Source organism: Lathamus discolor, chromosome 3 (assembly GCF_037157495.1).
Source record: "Lathamus discolor isolate bLatDis1 chromosome 3, bLatDis1.hap1, whole genome shotgun sequence".
NCBI lineage: Eukaryota > Metazoa > Chordata > Aves > Psittaciformes > Psittacidae > Lathamus > Lathamus discolor.
Window position 1 is genome coordinate 62941645 of NC_088886.1, and position 21178 is coordinate 62962822.

The following is a 21178-nucleotide window of genomic DNA, read 5'->3' on the forward strand; positions in this document are numbered from 1 at the left end:
TGGTATCAGGCATTACTCAGTTGTAAAGGAAATCTTGTTGATTTGATAGGCAGCTTTGTTGACTGCTGTGTACCTTTAAGAGCTTAGAGTACTCATTAAGATTCTTCAGAGCTGATGTTGAAAACTGAGTAAACTTTACTGGCTCTGTGTGTGAAATACACATGCAGAAGCTCTTAAAAGTAGTATGTATTTCAGGTCTGAATTAAACTAACATATTGTTCTGTGTATGGACACATACAGTGCACTATGATTAAATGGGAAAGGTTTGATTTTATGCATCTTGCAACCATGCTGCCTAGAAGGGTGAGATCCTCCTGTAATTTTAGTGTGCAGTATTGAAGTGCCATGTAAACAACATTTGCTGACTATTCTTGAGATGCTCTTGGAATGTCCACAACAGGATGAAAACAACTGGGTTTTTTTGTTTTTTTGGTTTTTTTTTTTTTTTCCTTGGGATTTTCAGTTTTGTTTTGGTTGGGCTTGTTTTGTTTTGATTTTTTACAAATAGGGGTGTTAGAAGTGATTTAAACACTGTATTTCTGTCTGTATAGATTTCCCATTTAGCTTCAGCTAGAATCATGTAGTATGTACATATATTCCAATAGTAAACCAATAAGTGAATTTAAATGTGACTGAAATAGCCTAAATATATTTAATTCTAATAATATTTTAATTGGAAATGCTGGCCGTGATTATTGTTCAGTTTTCATTGTGTTTGGAGGTGGCTTCATTTCAGTGGTGGGTGAAACAACTGTGCTTAAGCTGCTCTTCAAAGCTTGCCATGTAAATATACTGCTTTACTTGGATTTCAAGTTGTTGCACTGAACTGAAAAGAGGAAATCTGCCAAATCGGGAGAGGTTTGATTGTGCTTGCTGAAGTTCTTCTAAAAGTTGTCCCTGTCAAACTGACATTTTTAATAACATCTTTAAAAAACTCACTAAATAGAGGAAAAAAAATCTCTTACTGTCTCTTTCTTTTTAGAGAGGATCTGACGAACTTCTTTCAGGCAGTGTACTCAATAGCCCGAACTCTAACATGAGCAGCATGGTAGTTACTGGTAAGTGACACCCTTTCAAAGGAGAAATCTATCATTTAGACTTGGACTCATATCCTATTTACAAGGGGAAAACACTGAAACCAGAATCTGTTGTGCTATAGAGGGATAAACTGTTGGCATGCTGTAGTGATCTTGTATTTACTCACAAACCTTGGGTATCTGAGAAGAAGAATCCCATAAAACAAGAGACAACTTTCAGCTGTCTGTATACTAAATTGTTGGTGGGTGATGGGATGAAAAATTACACTTGTCTTGCATAGCTGCCTTCAAAGTAAGGAATTGCAACTGCCAAGCAAAGGTAAACAGCTTAACAACTCCAGGATGACCTCCTTTTTCACACACGGACATCTGTGAGTCTGGGCATTGCAGGGAAGAGCACTGCCAGTTTTATAACGTGGTGTGGATTCGGAAGAGTGGAGTTCTGTGCTGTTCTGGTTTAGACTGCTAAAGCAGGAAACTTCTCACTTTGCTCCTTCAGCCTGAGATTGCAGTGGTAGAATCTCAGAATGTCAGTGCAAAGTGGGCATAGTTGTTCTTTAGGCACATTGCTGGTGATGCTGGCTAGAAAGACTTCATGAATTGGCACATGCTAAAATGTCTTTTATTGCAGTTGACACTTCCTTATGGTGAACATGCTTTGAGTTCATTTGGAAGGCTCACTTCAGAGGTTTTTTGCTCTTTTCCCCCTCTCCCTGGGTGTGGAGGAATTGGTTCATGGCATTAGAGAGTGGTGCTGGGCTTTCCAAAGAATTGCCTGGTTCACTGCTTTAATCTGCCAGATCAATTTTTCTGTCTTTGTGCTGAGCAGTACAGTAGCTGATATTAACAGCAAACTCTTTCCTTCCAGCCTAATAGTAAAAGACTGGGATCTAGGGTGCAATTTCTTGTTACATTTAGGGTTGTGATGGCAGCTGTTGCCAGGATGGGTCGTTCTGTGCTTTCTCATCCTACATCCTTAGCACAGGCAGAAACCCTCCCCCAACTCCACATGTTTCTGCTCCATTCTCTGTGTTGGAGTGCTCATACACTTGCTAATCCAGCAGTAAACTGTACTGCCAGAAAGTGTAGTTTCCCTTGGAGCAACTTACTCATCAGTCCCATGGCTGCACAGTTGGTAGATTCACTGTGGGGTGGAGGAGTGTGGTGGAAGAAGGGAGGAGAACCACTTCCATTGGCAGTTCTATAACCAAAGGTGAAGAGATGATACTTCTTTGGAATAGCTCAAAAGTGGGATGCAGTGGATTCATAGCCATGTTAAAACTCCAGAACATTCGTTTACCTCCCCTGCTTTTCTTCCTTCTGCTTCTAAAAGAGCTCCCTTGTTTTTATTTTGTTGATGTCCTCTGCATTCCTGAATATTAGTGCTTCAGCGCTTTGCCATACTTAAATGAGAAACTAGAATGAAAAGGAGTTTGGGTTGCGTGTGTGTGATGGTTTGGATTTGGGAATGTTACCCAATTTTCCATAAGATTTCAGAGAAACTTTTAGTTCAGGAAAACTAAGTGAAGTGAATTTATCAAAGGGAAAAAACCTGAAATAAGAATGAATGTCATTACAAGTTTTCAGACCAAAAAATACAGGAGCTTGTCTAAGATACTCAAACTTTAAATAGAAATCTTTTCTCCTCAAAAAGCTCTTAAAAGAGTGCTTTGATTCCATTATGTGAATTTAGGAAGTTGATGTATTTAACAAATATGGTTTTGTTTCCCCCCTCTTTAAGTTGATTTATGTTCTGGGTTTTGTGGGTGGTTTTTTGGGGGGGGTTAGTGTTGAGGGTTCTTTTCTTCTCAAAGAATAAGCATTTGTGAGAGGGTTTTCAAATTAATTGATTCATTACGTATTAAATAAAACCTCGATATATCTCCAGGCTTCCAGAACCATAACTGGCTTCTCAGAAACTTATTCACAAACAGCAGTGCCCATGAGTAGTGGCCTAGTTCATCTAGTATCAATTCCCCGTTAGGAAAGCATCCATACTAATTGTGTAATATATAAAGGAGGTTGATGAGAAACAATCCTAACCTAACAAAACCCCCTAATCTGAATGGAGTGTTCTAGTTAAAGCCATTCTCTATAGAAGTCAGTGGAAAGGGGGCTAATTTGGTTTGAGTTTTTTGATTTTAAGCAGTTTGTTGGGGTTGTGATCAAATTTCTCTTCTGCTTCCCTGCCTTTTTCAATGGCATTTAAATGTTTAAATGGCATTGAAAAAACCCTGTAGTGTAGGGTAAATACACAGTTCAGTGTTATTGCTGAACGTATCCTCCCAAAGCTGTCTTGTTATCATGGGACTGGAAGTAGTTTTTTCTAGACTTACACAGCTTACGAGTTCACACTGTAGACTTAGAAGTGATTAGATCTTAAATGGAAACCTGTATGTTAATTTTTCCATACCAATCTCCTGAAGCCAGACGAGTTCAAGTATTCTTTATGTCTGAATTAATGTCTTCCTTTTGCTTCAGTTCTCTTGTTACTTTTCTCTTCAGAAGAGTTTAAAACTTCCATGAACAGGGTTTTTTTTTTGCTGTAGCCAAGGTTTGGTAGTGATAAATCTTCTCTAGGGCTTAGTAGAATCTGTACTCATTGATTAAATTCTTTGTAAAGGAGACAAGTTGTAAAAATTGGCTTACTCTTAAAACTAATACTTGTTCTTGACCTGTATTCTCAGAGTTCGGAAGTGTCATGATTTTATGAGATCTGGTCATTGTTTTCTGGACGACACAGGATCACACACTGGTTTGGGTTAGAAAGGACCTAAAGATCATCCAGTTCCAGCACCTTGCCACGGGCATGGATGCCTCACAGTAGAGCAGGTTGCTCCAAGCCCCATCCAGTCTGGCCTTGAACACTGCCAGGGATGGGGCAACCACAGCTTCTCTGGGCACCCTGTGCCAGCGCCTCAGCACCCTCACAGGGAAGAGCTTCTGCCTTAGATCTAACCTGAACTTGCCCTGTTTCAGTGTGAACCCATCACCCCTTGTCCTATCATTGGAGTCGCTGATGCAGAGTCCTTATCTGCATCCTTGTAGTCCCCTTCAGACACTGGAGGCTGCTCTGAGGTCTCCACGCAGCTTTTCTCCAGGCTGAACAACCCCAACATTCTGGTTTTGACCTCAATGTTTTCAATATCTAATCCCATGATATTTCTCCAAACACATACCTAAGATGAAGAAAGAGTGCTAGTCTTTGTAATCCTCTGAGCCTTACTGGTAAAAGCACAGAGAAAAAACTAGTTGTCACTAGCAGTGCCCTAGTAGGCCTGAATTTAGAGCAAGATCTTGTAGTTCACAGCCTCATTTCTTACTAAGTACCTACTGTAGAAGTATTTTTATTATGTTTTAATATTAATTATATTAATTACTAATTAACATAAATAATAGTAATTATATTTATAATATTATTAATTATTATTATAATACCTACTGTATTATTAATTGCTAAATGCCTACTGTAGAAACCAAGTTTTAGGGGTGAGACTGGAGATGTTTTTCCGTATGCTCATTTTACCCTTTTATCATGGTAACAGTTCCAGTAGGCTTTTTTGTTCCTCAGGTGCCATGCAGTTAGAATACCGTAATACTTTAATGCTTTTATGAATACTCTTGCTCTAATTCTCTTTCTTTGAGAAAGGCATGAAAGGTGCCTGCTTTTCCTGCCCTATAGGGGGTTTTATGTATTCATTCCTCTCTATTTTTGGTGAAAGAAACTTGCAGAATTGTTGGGCAAACATTTAGTTTGCATTCGTATTGATTGTTGAACCACTGGCAATTTAATCATATAGAATTAAGGAAGATGCTGGCATGTTTGACTGCTGTCCAAAAGACATTGCTCAAAGTACAAGGCAACACTGAAGCATTTTCTAACCAGCTCTGTCATCAGTATCCATCCTACAGACTGTATAGATGAAATTGGCAGTGTGTTTTACTGGGATTCACTGCAAGTCAAGTGACTGTCTTAAGTTCTTCGTGTGTCTTTTGCAAAAGAACAGCTTTAAAAGAAAGCTAAGGTTGGATAACTGAGGATGACCTCCACGTGAGTTCTTTTACCACATAGTTCTGATCTTGGATTTCCTGCTTTAGACATAATTTGATTAGTGTCCTTATTGTTGTCACATTTCAGTTCAGGTAAGCATTTCTATTTAAACATTCAAGGTTATTTTTCCTTTTCCTGAATGAGTTTGAGCAGTATGGCAGAACATCAGTCTGCAAACACTGAGGAAACAATCACATCTACTAGCTCACACTTCGTTGCAAGGGAGGCCAGCTTGTCACATTTTCGGTCAGCATTAGATGTTTGAAGTTTCTGATATTGGTAAGTTGAAGTTGCATTGTCAAAACCACAGACCTGCTACTTCTTGAACTACTCCCAGTGTTTTCCTTCACGTTTTCTGCAAATGTTGTCAACATTTCTATCAGAATCTTGCCTGGTTTGACCTCTTCAGAGAGCACAACCGTCTTGTAAAGATCTGTGAACTAACTGTTTTTGTTCTGATGCCCAGCAATGACTGCAAAGGCAGTTCAGGTAAACTACAGTATGATTTGGTAATGGGATTCTGAGAAAGCAGAGCTGAAGCCAAGGTATTTCAAATGTGGTTTTGCCTCTGCATGTTTTTAAATCATTAGTTATGTATTAATTAATGTTTATAAGGACCTGTAGGGACAGGACAAGGGGCGATGGGTTCAAACTGAAACAGGGGAGGTTCAGGTTAGATATAAGGCAGAAGTTCTTCCCTGTGAGGGTGCTGCGGTGCCGGCACAGGGTGCCCAGAGAAGCTGTGGCTGCCCCATCCCTGGCAGTGTTCAAGGCCAGGTTAGACACAGGGGCTTGGAGCAACCTGCTTTAGTAGAAGGTGTCCCTGCCCGTGACAGGGGTTAGAACTGAATGACTTTAATGTCCTTTCCAGCCCTTGTCCTATCAGTACAGTCCCTCTCCAGCATCCCTGTAGCTCCCTTCAGACACTGGAAGCTGCTCTGATGTCTCTGCACAGCTTCTCTTCTCCAGGCTGAACACATCAAAGTAAAATTGGGTATTAGTTAACATTAATGATGCCTAAACATAGGTAATTTACTTCTGAAGCTTGCAAATTGATTACAGTTAGTAGTAATTGGAAAGATCTGAAGGAAGACAGTACATGTGATTGGAAAGTATAAGAATTTAATACTAGGCTATTATTTAAATTTCTCTACAGATATACATAGGTATGTGGATGAACTAAATTAGTGGTTGGACTTGATGGTCTTAAAGGTTTTTTCCAGCCTAGTTGGTTCTATGATTCTGTTCTATGAGTCTGTTAATGTTAATGCTTGGAATGTACCTTCTTAGAAATTAAGAAACTTTAAAAATCAAACAAAACTCCCAAACCTTCAGAAAGCCTCAGGATCCAAGAAATAAATAGTGGCTGTTGTTATTAATTTAGGTAATTTCCCCTTGTCTTGTTCTTGCAGGGCCTTGTCCAAAGTCCCTCTCACATGAAGCTCAATTCCTGATAGGTGATACTCTTTCTACTATTCTAATATTGATTGGTCAAGATTTTTCTTTGCACATTGCCCATGGTAAAAATCCACCTGTTTCTACTGGTTAATGCTCAAGTAGTGAGATTTCATGAATGTAGCAATGGCCAAGCAAGGCAAGGGTAATGGAGTATAAAGTACTTGGAAGTATAAAGTGTTGCAGAACACACTTCTGTTCCCCAAACCAACAAGAAAAAAATCCACCAATCAAAAAGCATAAGTAAAACTGAACATCTAACCTTTTAATGTTAACATTAACAAATGCAGCCCTCAAAGAACTTTGTGTTCTTCATGTTTTTATCTTATTTTTGAGTGTAGTGTCTCCTTTTTTTTTTAATATTCTTTCTCCCAAACACTTGAAAGACCAAAGGTCTCCTCTTCCTGTATTCTATTTGTGACATCAGGCTGGGTATATATATTTAAGAACCTCAGAAACAAAACCACAGTGTTTTTTCTGTAGCTGATTGTTTTATGCAGGTGATTGTGTTCAGTAGCCGCTGCAATATTACATCTTTCTGTTTGGTCACAATCCCTGTTTATAAACTAGAAGGGGGCTACAAGGAAGCTGGAGAAGGTACTCTTCATCAGGGACTGTAGGGATAAGACATGGGGTGATGGGTTCAAACTGAAACAGGGGAAGTTCAAGTTAGATCTAAGGCAGAAGCTCTCTTCCCTGTGAGGGTGCTGTGGCGCTGGCACAGGGTGCCCAGAGAAGTTGTGGCTGCCCCATCCCTGGCAGTGTTCAAGGCCAGGTTGGACACAGGGGCTTGGAGCAACCTGCTTTAGTGGAAGGTGTCCCTGCCTGTGGCAGGAGATTGGAACTGGATGATCTTAACTTCCTTTCCAACCCAAACCATTCTGTGAGCCTATGAATCTGTTATTCTATTGCTTTTTTTCTTTGTCATATATTTACTGTATGGATATGTCTTACGTTCTCTTTGTTGGCAGCATTAGATTTCATATATATCAGCTAATGTGAAACAAGAAGTACTTTCTACAGTAGCCACAGAAATGACTAGTAATATTAGTAAGCTTCTTTCATGTATAAACTGGAATGAAAGGGTGGAATAAATGTTTTGGAAAAGCTTAAGTATTTACATTTGGGTTTGTAGTTGCTTGTTGTTCTGGACTGACAGTTGTGAAACAGATTGACTCCTGCAAAACGGATGTTTCTTAGTCAAGGGTTTCAGTAGTGCAGAGAAACAGGGGCCTAAAATCAGCATCTTGTGATGAATTTTTAAGATATTTTCCCTTTATTTCCAGGAAATAACAGGTGAAAGCAACTTTTTACTGGATGCAAAATCTCTGTACATAGCTGCATAGTTACATTACTATATTAGGACATTTTTGAATATAGAAGGTTATTGTAAAGAAAAATCACACATCCGAAAGGCTTTATATAGTTTCAAGGTTAATGATGTAATTTTGGCCACAGAACACTTTTGAGAGTCTTTTCATTACTGTTTTTCAAGAAACACATAAATTGTGTGCAAAGAGAAACTCCTTTCGGATGAAATCTTACTACAGTGTGTTTCCAAAAGTAGTTACCAGCAGGAAGTAAGTTACTCGCTGTCTGCCGAGAGTTAGGCTGAACTTTAAGCTCAGATTTTCTCCATTGAATCTTCATAGCTTGAACAATTGAGTGCCACAGGCTCAGAGTATGACTTGTGTACATTCCACTTAATTTTATTGCTTATTTCTGTAGGTTTCTGTGTTTACTAAAATAGGAGTTTCTAGCAAAAGATGCCGGGGACCAAAGTTGTGTAGGTAACAGCCATTTATAGGCTTTGTCAACTCCTAAGCATTCTACTTGATTTATGCTAAATTGAAGCTCCGTGCAACAGGGGTGTGGCTTAGGTATCAGACTGGGATATCCTATTTAGTTAGGAGAATAATGCTTTGGACATCAGTAGTACAGAGGAGATTTTGTTAGAAATGGACAACTGATGTCCCATGGAACCTGGATTTTTCTTCTCTTTGGTGCACAGCCAAAGGGGGTTTACCTCAGTGCGGTGACTGTTACAGAACAGGTTTGGTTTCTTTTTTTGGGGGTTTCTTTGGCAGTCCGAAATGACTATAACCATCCCTGGGGATATTTAAAAGATGTGTAAATGTGGTGCTCGGGGACATGGTTTAGCGGTGGATCTGGCAGTGTTGTGTTTATGGTTGGACTCAGTTAACAATCTTAAAGGTCTTTTCTGACCTAAATGATTCTGTGATTCCGGGTCAGATTTCTGATTTTGTTTTTTCAACTCTATATTTAAGGCTGTAACTTAATAAATGAACTAATGCTAACACTGTGTTTGGGTAATGCTGTTTTCACAGTGATTTTTATTTGTTCCCCTGATATGGATATCGTAAGCATGATGTTCTTCAGTCCTTTATATTTGTTAAAAATGTTAGTAGCAAGAGGTTTGAATTGGATCAGGCTTTTCAGGTCTGGTGAAAGCCAAACTTACCTGATGAAGTAGCTCCTTGCCAGTAAGCTTATAGTTTAGTAACAGTTCCCCAGTAGTAGTTAGTAGTTCTTAGGGAATCATGGAATCAACTAGGTTGGGAAAGACCTTTATGATCATCAAGTCCAACCTTTACTCCAGGACTCTGAGGTTTCCCCCTTTACCATCCCCTTGATGCAGCAAAAGTTGAAGAACTGTGTGAAATGCAAATGATAAAACCAGCTATTCAGGCAATACAATAATTATTAAAGGAACATTTCTTTGCATATACACATATTGGAGTGATTCTGTCTGGCTAGAGATGCTTTTATTAGTAACATTGGGGTTACCTAAAGCCAAATCCAAATACAAGCTGTAGTTTAACAAAAACCCCCTTAAATTCTTGGATGTTGTGCTGTGGAAAGGTTAATCTGTCCAAATGATATGTTGAAAACCACACACAAGATAACACAGCTCTGTAACAACTGATCTCATGGTACATACTTTTGTGGTGATCTAGTAAAAAAAGAGGTTTCTTACCAGTTTCAGCAAATCTTTTAGTTTAAAGCCTTGATTTTCACTTTCTCATTTCTCATTGTGAATGTTTCATATTTAGTTTTTGAAACCTGTATGAATTCAGATTATTTAGAAAGCTTAAGTCTGACAGGTACTGGAAATCTAGTTCCAGTATCACTGCAAGTCCCTTGTTCTTTGCAAGCTTGTGTGTAATGTGTTGCCTGTAATACATTGTGAAGCCTGACAAACTTTACAGTGTTTTCTTCTGGTTTTTTGGTAGAGATGAGCCTCAGCTGAAAAAGAAAAGGACATTTCCTGTCTTTGAGGATTAAGTGCTGTAGTGTGTCATTTTGCTACCTGGAAGCCCAGTCTCACCATGTTTACCAAAGGGATAGAGGTTAGAGCCTTGGGTAGACTAACAGTGGACTTCAGATCCTAGTTCACATTGTGGTATCTGACATTTTATTCTGTGTTCCATCACAGTTGTCCTTCTGTGCAGCAGACCAGCATAAAATGCCTACTATTGCATGGATTTGACCCCTTCTAGCATTGGCAGTTTGGAGGTAACTGCTAGGTGGATTTCGACCCTTTCCAGTGTAGTTAGGTTCGGGTTGTTTTGGCTGCTATTGGAAGTTGGAAAAGAGCTAGAAAATGTTCTGCAGTGCAAGGACTTTTGAAAAAGCTGTTTTGGAATCTTCTTTCTTGGGAGGAGAGGAAGTGAAGGGATGACCTGCCTCTAAGGCATCCTATTTTTAACTAAGAGAATAGCTTGAATTTTACATTTAGCTAAATCTAAAGATAAATAGCTGAAGTGGAAGGTAGAAACATTCAAATTAGAGGCTTAGCTGTTCGAAAAGGATAGAAGGGAGTGGTGGAAACAGTTCCTGATGTAAAGATTTATCCTTTTCCCATTAATTCCTTTAAGGAAAGTATGGAGAATGGCCTTATTCTTGAAAAATGAAGACATATGTTCACAGGTTTAGTCAGAGACCCCGAGTTCGCCGATTTTCGTAATGCCGTTGGAAAGGTACTTAAATGTCACACCTGATTTGGCTTTTCAGATCCACATCTGGAGTGTGGATGTTCTTGACTTGTAAAAGTAAGAGTCCATTTCGTTCTGTGTTTTAATCTGGAGTAGGTTGGCTTGGCTAAGGTATAAATGGAGCTAAGAACTTGAGGAGTTCTTTCTGTGCTCATGTTGGTCATAAATGAATGTGATATTTTTACACAGGGAACAGGATTAGGTAGAAGTGACTTTCCTGGCACCAGTTCAGCAAGAGATTCTGTAGTTACAGCTGAGTGAGAACTGAAGACTTCTTTATTCACTTCTCTCTGCAAATTGCAGCCATCAACTTCCTCACAAGGGTTTAACACCTGTAAATGCTTCCTATTGATTTCCCTCACACTTCCCTTCCCCCATTTATTGTTTCTGCTTTTGTAGTGAGTAAATAAAGTAGTCCTGTACTTTTTATTTATTTATTTATTAATCCTCTTTAGTAGAAGCCCTCAAGAATTTGAACCCTAATAATGACAAGTCTTTTTCTCCTAGTCACAGTTGACGTGGGTTGTTTTGGAAATACATGGGGCTATTCAAGTACTCAGCTCAGAGGTTGAGTAGCTCATGCGCTGACTTGCATGTTTTACAGCCAGAAGTAGGAAAAGGGAAGTCTTAGCACTTGCTTCTCTCATATGTATTTGTGTTCTGATTTCCAGCATTGATTAATTCATTAATATCCATATATCTTAGAACAGTATTGTACTTCAGCTCTTGACTCTAATGGTTACTCCACTTATGTATTTGTAGGCAGTGGTTGTATTACTGGCCTTCTTTACAAAGCAACACTTCTTCCATCCAACTGGCTAGGAACTGCAGATGGAATTTTGTACAAGAATTCTGGACAGCATTCCTAATAATACCTTTCAGGTGCTTTGGACAATGATGTTAATGCTTCTCTGCTTCTGCTGGGAAAGTCTAATCTGGCTCTTCCCATACCCCCTTCCCCTGTGTTGGCTACATCATGTTTATTAGTTGGTTTTTATCTGTCAAGGAGCTTGTAGTTCATAATGGATGGTTTTGCTCTTGGTCCTTAAATTCTGAGGCTCAGGATTTCATCAGATGTTTGCAATATCAGTCTTCTGGGTCATCCACTTTCTCCAGTGTGATCCTTCTCAGCATTAATAATACTTCCCCTTTTGCTTTGATACTTCTCTACTTTGTGTCTCTGGTTCCTTAGTGCAAACAATCCTTTAAAATTCCCTTTAGAAGCTCTTCTTGTAACTATTCGCCACCATTTTTCTCCTGAAAACCAAAATTCTGGGTAACCTCAAATTGTTGTTTTTTTTTAATAGAATTTACAGTTCTTATGCAAGCCCTTCTGAGTCATCATTAATACTCTTGCATGGTATTACATGAGATACTTCACTGAAAGAGATGCAAAGGATTTGAGTTAGTCTTGAACACACCTTTTCCAAAGCTGTAACATCTGTCTCTTCAGAATTTGTTCTGAACCGTTGACTTCTATTTAGATCCAGCTAAGAGGTGGCTTACTTAAAAGTGATATTTCTAACGAAAACCATTTTATCAGTCAGCTTTTCACATCTAGTCTGACTCTGTCTTTCAGCAAATGGTAATGACACCAAGAAATTCAAAGGGGAAGATAAATTGGATGGGGCTCCTTCCCGTGTTCTTCATATCAGGAAACTGCCTGGGGAAGTGACAGAAACAGAAGTTATTGCTTTAGGTTTACCTTTTGGTAAGGTGACCAACATCCTGATGCTGAAAGGGAAAAATCAGGTAACTTGTTGCTTTCCATTTTTCACTATGCTTTCTGTGTAATTTCAAAACATGCTGTTAAAATGCTCTTGAAATAAGTCATAGAACAGTAAGGCTTTTTGGTTTTAATACTGAATTTTTCCTTTTTATGAACTTATACTGTCTTTTAGTAAATTATAGGGGGAACAGGGTATGGTGGAACTGCATATAGCAAAAACTTAACTGAGAGAAATAGTCTCTCATCTTCAGGGGTGAATTTTTGGACTGGTAAACTTGGTATATATAGCTAATGACACTGAATACTGGTATTTGTTACTATGTGTTGTCCAGTGCTTTAAGTGTTTTATATATGCTGCTAATATGACTATTATCTGCCTTGTAAATACTAAAAATTAACTGTTTAATCACAGGCATTTTTGGAACTTGCCACAGAAGAAGCAGCTGTCACCATGGTGAATTACTACTCTGCTGTGACACCTCATCTTCGGAACCAACTTATCTATATCCAGTATTCCAATCATAAAGAACTGAAGACTGATAACACACTTAACCAGGTATATTTACTGCTCAGTAGTATTAAAAATGCAGGCAGAAAATGAGGCTTAGTGTGTATTCTTGGCTTATGTTTAAATCAGTTAGTTTCGTCCACGTTCTAATGCTGCTGTAGTCTTCCCTATGGTCATTCTGTTTTGTGACATTGAAGGGGATTGGCTTTCTGTATGATCTTTCCATTATGATGAAATCTGGAGAGGGACTTTTGTCAAGGGCATGTAGTGATAGGCCAAGGGGAATGGTTTTAAACTGACGGTGCGGATCCTCAGATTAGATCTAAGGCAGAAGCTCTTCCCTATGAGGGTGCTGAGGCACTGGCACAGGGTGCCCAGAGAAGCTGTGGCTGCCCCATCCCTGGCAGTGTTCAAGGCCGGGTTGGACGGGGAGCAATTTGCTCTAGTGGAAGGTGTCCCTGCCTCTGTCATGGGGTTGGAACTACATGATCTTTAAGGTCTCTTCCAACACAAACCAGTCTGGGATTCTATGATAGCCTTTAGAAACAATAGTAATCTGTTGAAAGACATCTTGGTTCTGATTAAGTATAGTATTGATTTTCCTGTTGGTGCTTCTAAACTGAAAAGTTAGAATCTTGTGATAGTTTGGCTTCTAAATGTACTTTTTAAAAATTGAGGGGTTTTGTGTTTCCCAAAATGTCAGTGATAAGGAAAAACAAATTTGTTTACTTAGAGGATGAATTCTGCCTGCACATTTAGCGAATGGACGTACTCCTTTAAGGAGCTTTCTCTTGCATTGTCCTCTGGCTTCTATGCTAAACCTCTCTTTGTACTCCATGTGTCCAATGTAGAGGATGTGCTGACTTTTCAACAGCTTTTATGCCACCATACACATTAATACTCAGTTTAAACATACTCCCTGTCTTTCAGGTCTCTAGTTCTTTAATTTCAAACGAAATAATAGAAATAGGTACTTGTCAGTAAGTATTCTGTTACTAGTGTTTCCAAGGCATTCTATACAACAAAGGTGGTTGGATGTTCTTTTTTCTGTAAGGAGAAATAAAGGTGATGCAAATGTTGCCTTAGTCTTCTTTTGGTTTGGATTTGAAATTGTCTTTGTTTCTGGATGTTCAAGCAGGAATATTCAGAGAAGTTGGGATGTTAGTGCATGGAACTGGAAAGATAAAGAGTTTGAAGAGGAGTGCCAAGTGTCTTAGCTATAAAGAAGATAAAAAACTTTTAAAAATAGTGAAAGTAGGAAAAGTTCCATTAAGCTGTTTTCTGAATTCCTCAATAACAGCAACTTCCAGGGCTATTTTTAGTTCTGTACTTGGAATGAGTTGGCTCTGAAGAAAACTTAAATGGTCCATTTTGAGTATGTTTTCTCTCAGCTCTGTAATTCTATGTAAATCCTTTTCCTGTGAGACATCAGAACACTGAGAGGAGCATTTAAACTCCTTTAAACCAACCATTTCTGACCCTGTGTTGTCTGATACGTAGACTCAGGAATCGAGATGACAGTTACTTCTGTAACTGTAATAAAATATGATGCATAAGCATAGATGGATAGTGCTAACAAGGGTTAGATGTTCAAACTGTCTTCACAGATTCCGGTTCTTTTGATTATACAGTCACTTGAAGGAGTGAGTTTTAATTCCCGTGTGCTTCTCCTGTGCTTACAGAAGGGAATAGGAGTTAATCATACAACTTGGCCCAGTATTTGGCCAGCTTGAAAGTTACGTATTTCATACATTGTGGAACAAAAATCCTGTTTGTTATCAGAACATGTTTTTACAGTTACAGTGCTGATAAGTGTAGAGGTAAATCTTGTTTTCCCAACTAGTGTTCACCAGGTCTCTGTGTTTTTTGTTTTGTTTCCCCTTCCACTCCCTTTTCCTTACTCATTGATTCTTTTCAGTATGAGGATTATCATGTAAGTTGTAAGCTATGAAGTCGCGCAGTAGCTCTAATACCTTTAAAATATGCAGTGTATGTTCATATGGTGGTTATTACTCTTACCTAGCATGCTCACCCGTCTCTGTTTTGTATTGTTTGCTTCATAAGGCTCCTGCAATGAAAGCATTAAATGGAACCCCTTTTTCCTGCACTTTTTCTTTCTCAGAAAAAGACATCTTATCTTTCTGATCCTGTCAGTTTGCGCAGTGGAAGTAGTGACATAGCTGTGTGGTTTTATGCTGTCATCATGTGGTTACCTTTGGATTTCTAAAGCCCTGCTTGTGTTTAAACACCCCAAAATCCCCACACATGAAGAGGATTTTGTTCTTCTGAAAGAGGGTGGATAACAAACACCAGTTTGTTTTACCTCTCTGTGGATACTACTTCCTGACATTTGTCAGCCTTGTGTATGATTCCACTGTGTTAAAGCTGAGAAGTATGGAAGTGTTAGCTTAGTATTAGCCCTTTCTATCAGAGCTCTAAAATGGCAGGGAAATGTGAACTGCAATAGAATCTCCTGGAAAATAGGTTCAATCCTGCTGGTTTCTGTAGGCTTGTGGGTTTTTTATTGGATTTTGGTTTTTGATAAAGGAAAGGAAAAGAAAGAATCTTGAAACCTACAAAATCCTCACTTACTTCATCCTTACTAGTACAAGTGGGATTGATTGATACCACTGCCATTTGAAGCCCCTCTTTATTGTGACATAAGGGTTAATTGATGTTTTCATTTGTCTCTTCTCACAGAGTTGGACTGCATCGCACTTACATTGTGTTCTGTCTGTAGCTCTCAGTTTGAAATCAGTGGGCAGTTTTCTGTTTCTGGAGTTAACTATATAAATATTGCTAATTAATTTCTAGCTATCATCTTGAAATATTAACCAAGCTGTCTTGCCTTGTCTTGTCTTTTGTTTTGAAGCGGGCCCAAGCTGTTCTTCAGGCAGTGACAGCTGTGCAGGCAACAAATGCTCCCATTAGTGGGACCACTGTGAGTGAGAGTGCAGTGACTCCAGCTCAGAGTCCGGTACTCAGAATAATCATTGACAATATGTACTATCCAGTGACCCTGGATGTTCTCCATCAGGTAAGCCCAGTTTCTTTTGAATTTGAGCTCTCATGTGGGAGGAACTTTGTGTATAAAACTTTTACCATGTTTCTTGGCAGATATTCTCTAAATTTGGTGCTGTATTGAAGATAATCACATTCACAAAGAATAACCAGTTTCAGGCTTTACTGCAGTATGGTGATCCAGTAAATGCACAGCAAGCAAAACTAGTAAGTAGAGTTTTCTTTTAAGGCTGGAGACCTTCCTGTACTCTAAATGTTTTGAAGATGTTAATATGACAAGTGCTGACCTTAGTAATGTGTCATACTCCTCCACCCCTTGTGTGAATTCTTTGAGATGAAAAAATAGTTGAGAGGTAGGATATTACTATTGCATAAAATCAGTGTTTGAAGATACTATGTTTAAGGATTCTATGTCTAAATATTTGTATACATCTATAATTATGACTAAATATCTTAATAAGACTTCACATATGCAGGACTGCCATAGTGTAGATGTCAACAAGCAGTAGAAATGTGGGCTGTGCTGTTGGTGCAGAATTAATTCACTCTAAGCAGGAAATTCTGTAAGATAGAATCATAGAAAAGTAGGGTTGGAAAGGACCTTAAGATCATCCAGTTCCAACCCCCTGCCATGGGCAGCAACACCTCACACTGCGATAGATTGCTAGAAGCCCCTGTGTCCAACCTGGCCTTGAACACTGCCAGGGATGGGGCAGCGACAGCTTCTCTGGGCATCTTGTGCCAGCGCTTAAGCAACCTCACAGTAAAGAGCTTCTTCCTGATATCTAACCTGAACTTCCCGTGTTCCAATTTGAGCCCATCACCCCTTGTCCTATCGCTACAGTCCCTAATGAAGAGTGAATTCTTGTTGCTAGATCCTTTCTAACCATCAAAACAAAGATGTGATTTCTGGATTGGATTGACATTTATAGAAGTATTTAATTATAGTATCTTAAAAAAAATTACGTAGAGCTCATTATAACTGTAAATGCCCAGAAGAGAGAGTACAGTCTTACTCATGGGATCAGACTAGGAAGCAGATTTGGATGAGTGACAGATGAGGGCAGGATCTTACTTGTGTTTTAATGGAGGTGTCCCTGCCCATGGCAGGGGGTTGGAACTGAATGATCTTAAGGTCCTTTCCAACCCAAACCACTCTGTGGTTCTATGAAACTCTCCTGTCCTAGGTAGGAAAGGCAAGAACAGGTAACTGGTTTTATTCATTATAGAGAACCTGTGTATAAATTGTGGCAGATCAACAGCATGTAATCTGTACCAGTTGTTTGGAATTAGTTGAGTGGGATAATTGAATGAATCTGTGGCAACAGAAAAGTTGAACCAAAGGTGGAGGCTGGATTTTTTTATTATATTGATTTTTAAGAGTTAAAATGGAATGAATTTGTGTTTTCAGACCTTCCCATAGAGGCTGGATTTGTGGGAAACTGGTTCAAGTTGATGCGCTGGTTCGGTGTTGCTTGGCAGCACAGAAAGTGCTTCTTGCACTTAGATGACAGAATAGCTGAGAACTTGAAGCAAAAGTGAAAAGCTTGCACCTCAGCCTGAGTTGGCAATGAGTGCCTCTTAGTAGAGGAAAGAAAAAATAGGCTTAGTTTTCTGTTACTTTACGGAGTGATGACTGTGTTGAAATCAAGACCTTCATGGTGGAGGATGGTCATTTTTATCCTCATCACCAAATGAAATAGTGGTTACTGATAAAAAAGTATTTTAAAAAGGTGGTCAAGACAGGAATCACAAAAAATAAAGAGGTTTTCCAAAAGAAGAGAGGAAGTGTTCATGCTGTTGGGAAGAGTAAAGCTAGCCAGAATGAAGTTACAAGAATAAAGGTGATATACAACTTGATTTACAATGATGTAATGTAAGATAATCTACTCCTGCAAAGCAGTCTGGAAGTATTTGTATATTTGGAATATAATTTAAATTAGGGATATTCTTCTCAGAGATGAATAATATCAAATATTAAATGGTGTTTGAGTAGAGGGAGATGCAAGGGTGTTACTGTAATAGGAAGAAGATTTGCTTGGATGGGATACACCTTTTGGGTTTGAAATAGGTTTAAAATTGTGCCGAAAAGATCTTTAACCTACAATTGCTGCAGACAGCAACTAAAGTAATTTAGGTTCATATTTGAAACACTTTATAAACAGTTGGATGCTCATGTGTTTGTTGCACAATGTTGTAATTCAGGCTTGATTTGTGTTTGGTAAGTTATTTTTTCAGTAACGTGTTAATGCTGCTTTTAAAGTGCTCTTCTAAAGCAAAATAGGACATGAGGTGATACATTTCTTTACCTTTCTTGAGCCTTAAATAAATTATCAGAAGATCTAATGGAAGGATGATGTCTGTGCAGTGGCCTATAGTGATCTGAAGATGAATCAGTGTCATTCTAGGGATATATTACAAGGAAGTAACAGAATAACAAAGGATGAGGTTTGTGAAAGTATGGAAGGAACCTAAAGATCTCTCGCTGTTGTTGACTTCTGACAAACTGGTACTCTATCATGGGTTACTGTATGTATTTGTTGCTCCAGTTCTTCATGTTTTGATTAGGGTAGTTGTTCACTAGTGAATGACTAAACTCATTGAGTGACTCCTGCACATACAGGCATTGTCAGAGTGATCTTGGAGCCCATCTTGGTGACAAATTGAAGTGGTCTTCAGTTTATAGTTTCATATTTTAACCAATCTGTACGTAAATAAGCAAAATGCTAAGAGTAATACCCCATTGCAAGTATTGAAGAGTGCCAAATTAGAAGGAAAGTTTAATTTTCCCCCTGTCCTCCAGAGCTAATAAAATAAAATAAGTACAGTTCTTAAGGTTGAGCTACTATGGTCAAACGGAAAGTGCCACCACAAGAAAAGTGCTTGAAAGAAGAGTCAGATGATAGGAAAAACCCCTCTGGTTTAAATATATCTGGAAATAGAGTAGGAACAAGAGGATGTGGTGGATACATTTCAGTTGCAGGAGTTGAAAATTAAAAGCATACTAAAAGAGGAAAGAAGTTTTCAATTTCTGTTCCATCAGTTGTTACTATAGAAGATAATAGGGAAATTGGAATGTGGCCTTAATAGAAATTGAAGACTTATTAAGGAAGTTAAGGAGCAATTTGGAAAACTGAAGGGCTGGAAGAACCAAGGAGAGATGCTATTTATTTGAAAGTTCTGAGAAACCAGTGACACTGACAGGAAAGTACAGTACCAAGCCTCTGTGGGACCACTTTTGCTATTTGAATGAGCAAGTAGTGAAGAATTGCACTCACTTGCTCATTTCCTGTTGAGGTAGATGATGGCTACAATAATTTGTGTTTCATCACCACCCTCAGATTGGATTGTTGGTGTCTGTTACACTGCCAGGTGAAGGTGACAAAGCAATGTGCAATGCAGCAGTCTAGCCATGGGTTGCAGAAGGTACGGAGTATGTGCAGTAGTAGAGCACATTGAGCTACTGTACTTCCAGTGAAGCAAAAGGTGATGTCCTATAGAAGTCTGTATGCATGAGGAGATACTTGAAGCATCAAAAATAGCTCGTTTTCATAGTAAACAATCAGTACGTTCAGCATAACCAGCAAACTTAAATTTGAATAGCTGTAATCTGGAATCCTGTAGAAAGATATTGACAGTTACTAATGCCTCATCTCTGGAGGATTAACTGAAACATGTATGTAGTGCATGCTAGCCATCTTGGCCCAACTTAGGTTGAAATGGAGAGTTTCTGCTGTAGTTGGCCTGTAGGTGATTCAGAGTACCTCTACAGAGGTTCTGCTGAGGTTTGACTCTACATTCAAGTTGTCTTCTTTCCTGTTGATGTGAGTGACAGCTACAGGGTTGCTCTGCACAGGTGGCAGTCTACAAAAGATCTCTGCTATTGCCCTAAAATCTGTAATAGCAACTTCAGGTAGTTGTTGCTGGAGTGGGAAGCAAGGACATCTCCAGATAAGATACTTAGCTTCAGGGCAGTTATCCATGATTATTGCATTCAGGAGTTTCAGGCATCTTGAATCCTTAAGAGCACAGCTTGTACTAGGAAATGGTAAGTTTATATCCCAACATGATTCACTGTAGTATGGAATACCCCTTTGGCTGCTTTGGGTCATGTGTCTCAGCTGTACTTCTGTCCAGCTTCTTGTGCCCCTCCTCACTGGCAGAGCATCAGAGACTGAAAACATGAGTGTGTTTACCAACATTATTCTCAAACCATTGGTATAGCATTAGGTTAGCAGATAAAGTTGCTTTCCTTTTAATTTTGTCATTAATTACATTGAAGGGGAGAAGGAAAACCATGCAGGAACAATGTAGATACTCAGCTGTATCAGGTAGCTCTCTTAAGATGGTATTTAAGTCTAGATGTTTTAGGGTTTTTTTTTTTCCCCTCAGGTCAACTTCCCATGTAAAAGAGCACTTGTGTCATTTTTGCTGTTCTTTTATCCTTGGAGCGATTTAGTTGGCATTAAGTCCATGTTAAAGTTTCACCATGGAATGCAGGTGAATTAACTCCACTCAACAGACTGAACTTTTAAGTTGGACTGCATTGCCCCTTTGGTGCATTAACAGCTTCTAGAGAAGAGAAAGAAACATCAGGCTTCCTGGAATCGTGTTAAGAGAGGTTAAAGAATATGTTTTAAGCTGAACTGGTTTTCAGATGGATATATGTGTATACGCTGACCTTGCTGAAAACATAAAAGTGCAACCAACCTGTATTGTGTATTATTTAAGTAACTTGACTCCCTTTTCCAGGCCTTAGATGGTCAAAATATCTATAATGCTTGCTGTACCCTACGGATTGATTTTTCCAAACTGGTGAATTTGAATGTCAAGTACAACAATGATAAAAGCAGGGACTACACTCGTCCTGATCTGCCATCTGGTGATGGGCAGCCAGCGCTGGACCCAGCTATTGCTGCAGCATTTGCAAAGGAGACCTCTCTTCTAGGTATGATTCTTGCCTTGTTCTTTTGGATTGCAAAGTTGCTTGATGAAAATGGTTGTTAATTCTTCTTGTAACAATTAGAGATCTTGGGTTGCAGTAGTGTCCAAAGGCCCATTCAGGGTTCAGTCTCTATTTTGAGCTGAATTGTAGTAACATAGTAATATGTGTGTTCATTCATGCTAATGCTTATTTGTAGTGTCATATTATGAAAATAACAGTTTGTTGGTTTCCTTCAGTGAGGAAAGATTGTGTTCTTTGCTTAAGAAAGGAAATCTGTATTTTCAGTTCTAGTCTAATATCCTGAAGTAGTAGGTGAAACACTCTGAGAGAGATAAATGTATTAGCAAAATAATGAATGCTTTGGGAGGAAGTTGTAATGTGTGTTTTTAATTTATCACAATTCATTGCCTCAGTTT

At 38.8% G+C, this 21178-nt stretch overlaps 1 protein-coding gene across 6 annotated transcripts in view; it reads left to right on the forward strand.

Moving 5' to 3' along the window:
* PTBP2 (polypyrimidine tract binding protein 2) overlaps positions 1 to 21178 on the forward strand; it is a 45157-nt gene that overhangs the window by 11969 nt on the left and 12010 nt on the right. For 5 of the 6 annotated variants that reach the window (XM_065675618.1, XM_065675619.1, XM_065675620.1 and 2 more), the window contains exons 3-8: positions 983 to 1058; positions 12139 to 12311; positions 12701 to 12844; positions 15669 to 15833; positions 15914 to 16024; positions 20570 to 20765. In XM_065675618.1, coding sequence (XP_065531690.1) covers positions 983 to 1058; positions 12139 to 12311; positions 12701 to 12844; positions 15669 to 15833; positions 15914 to 16024; positions 20570 to 20765 — 865 coding nt within the window. The remainder of the gene's footprint in view (positions 1 to 982; positions 1059 to 12138; positions 12312 to 12700; positions 12845 to 15668; positions 15834 to 15913; positions 16025 to 20569; positions 20766 to 21178) is intronic. The other variant, XM_065675623.1, reaches the window with a different exon arrangement.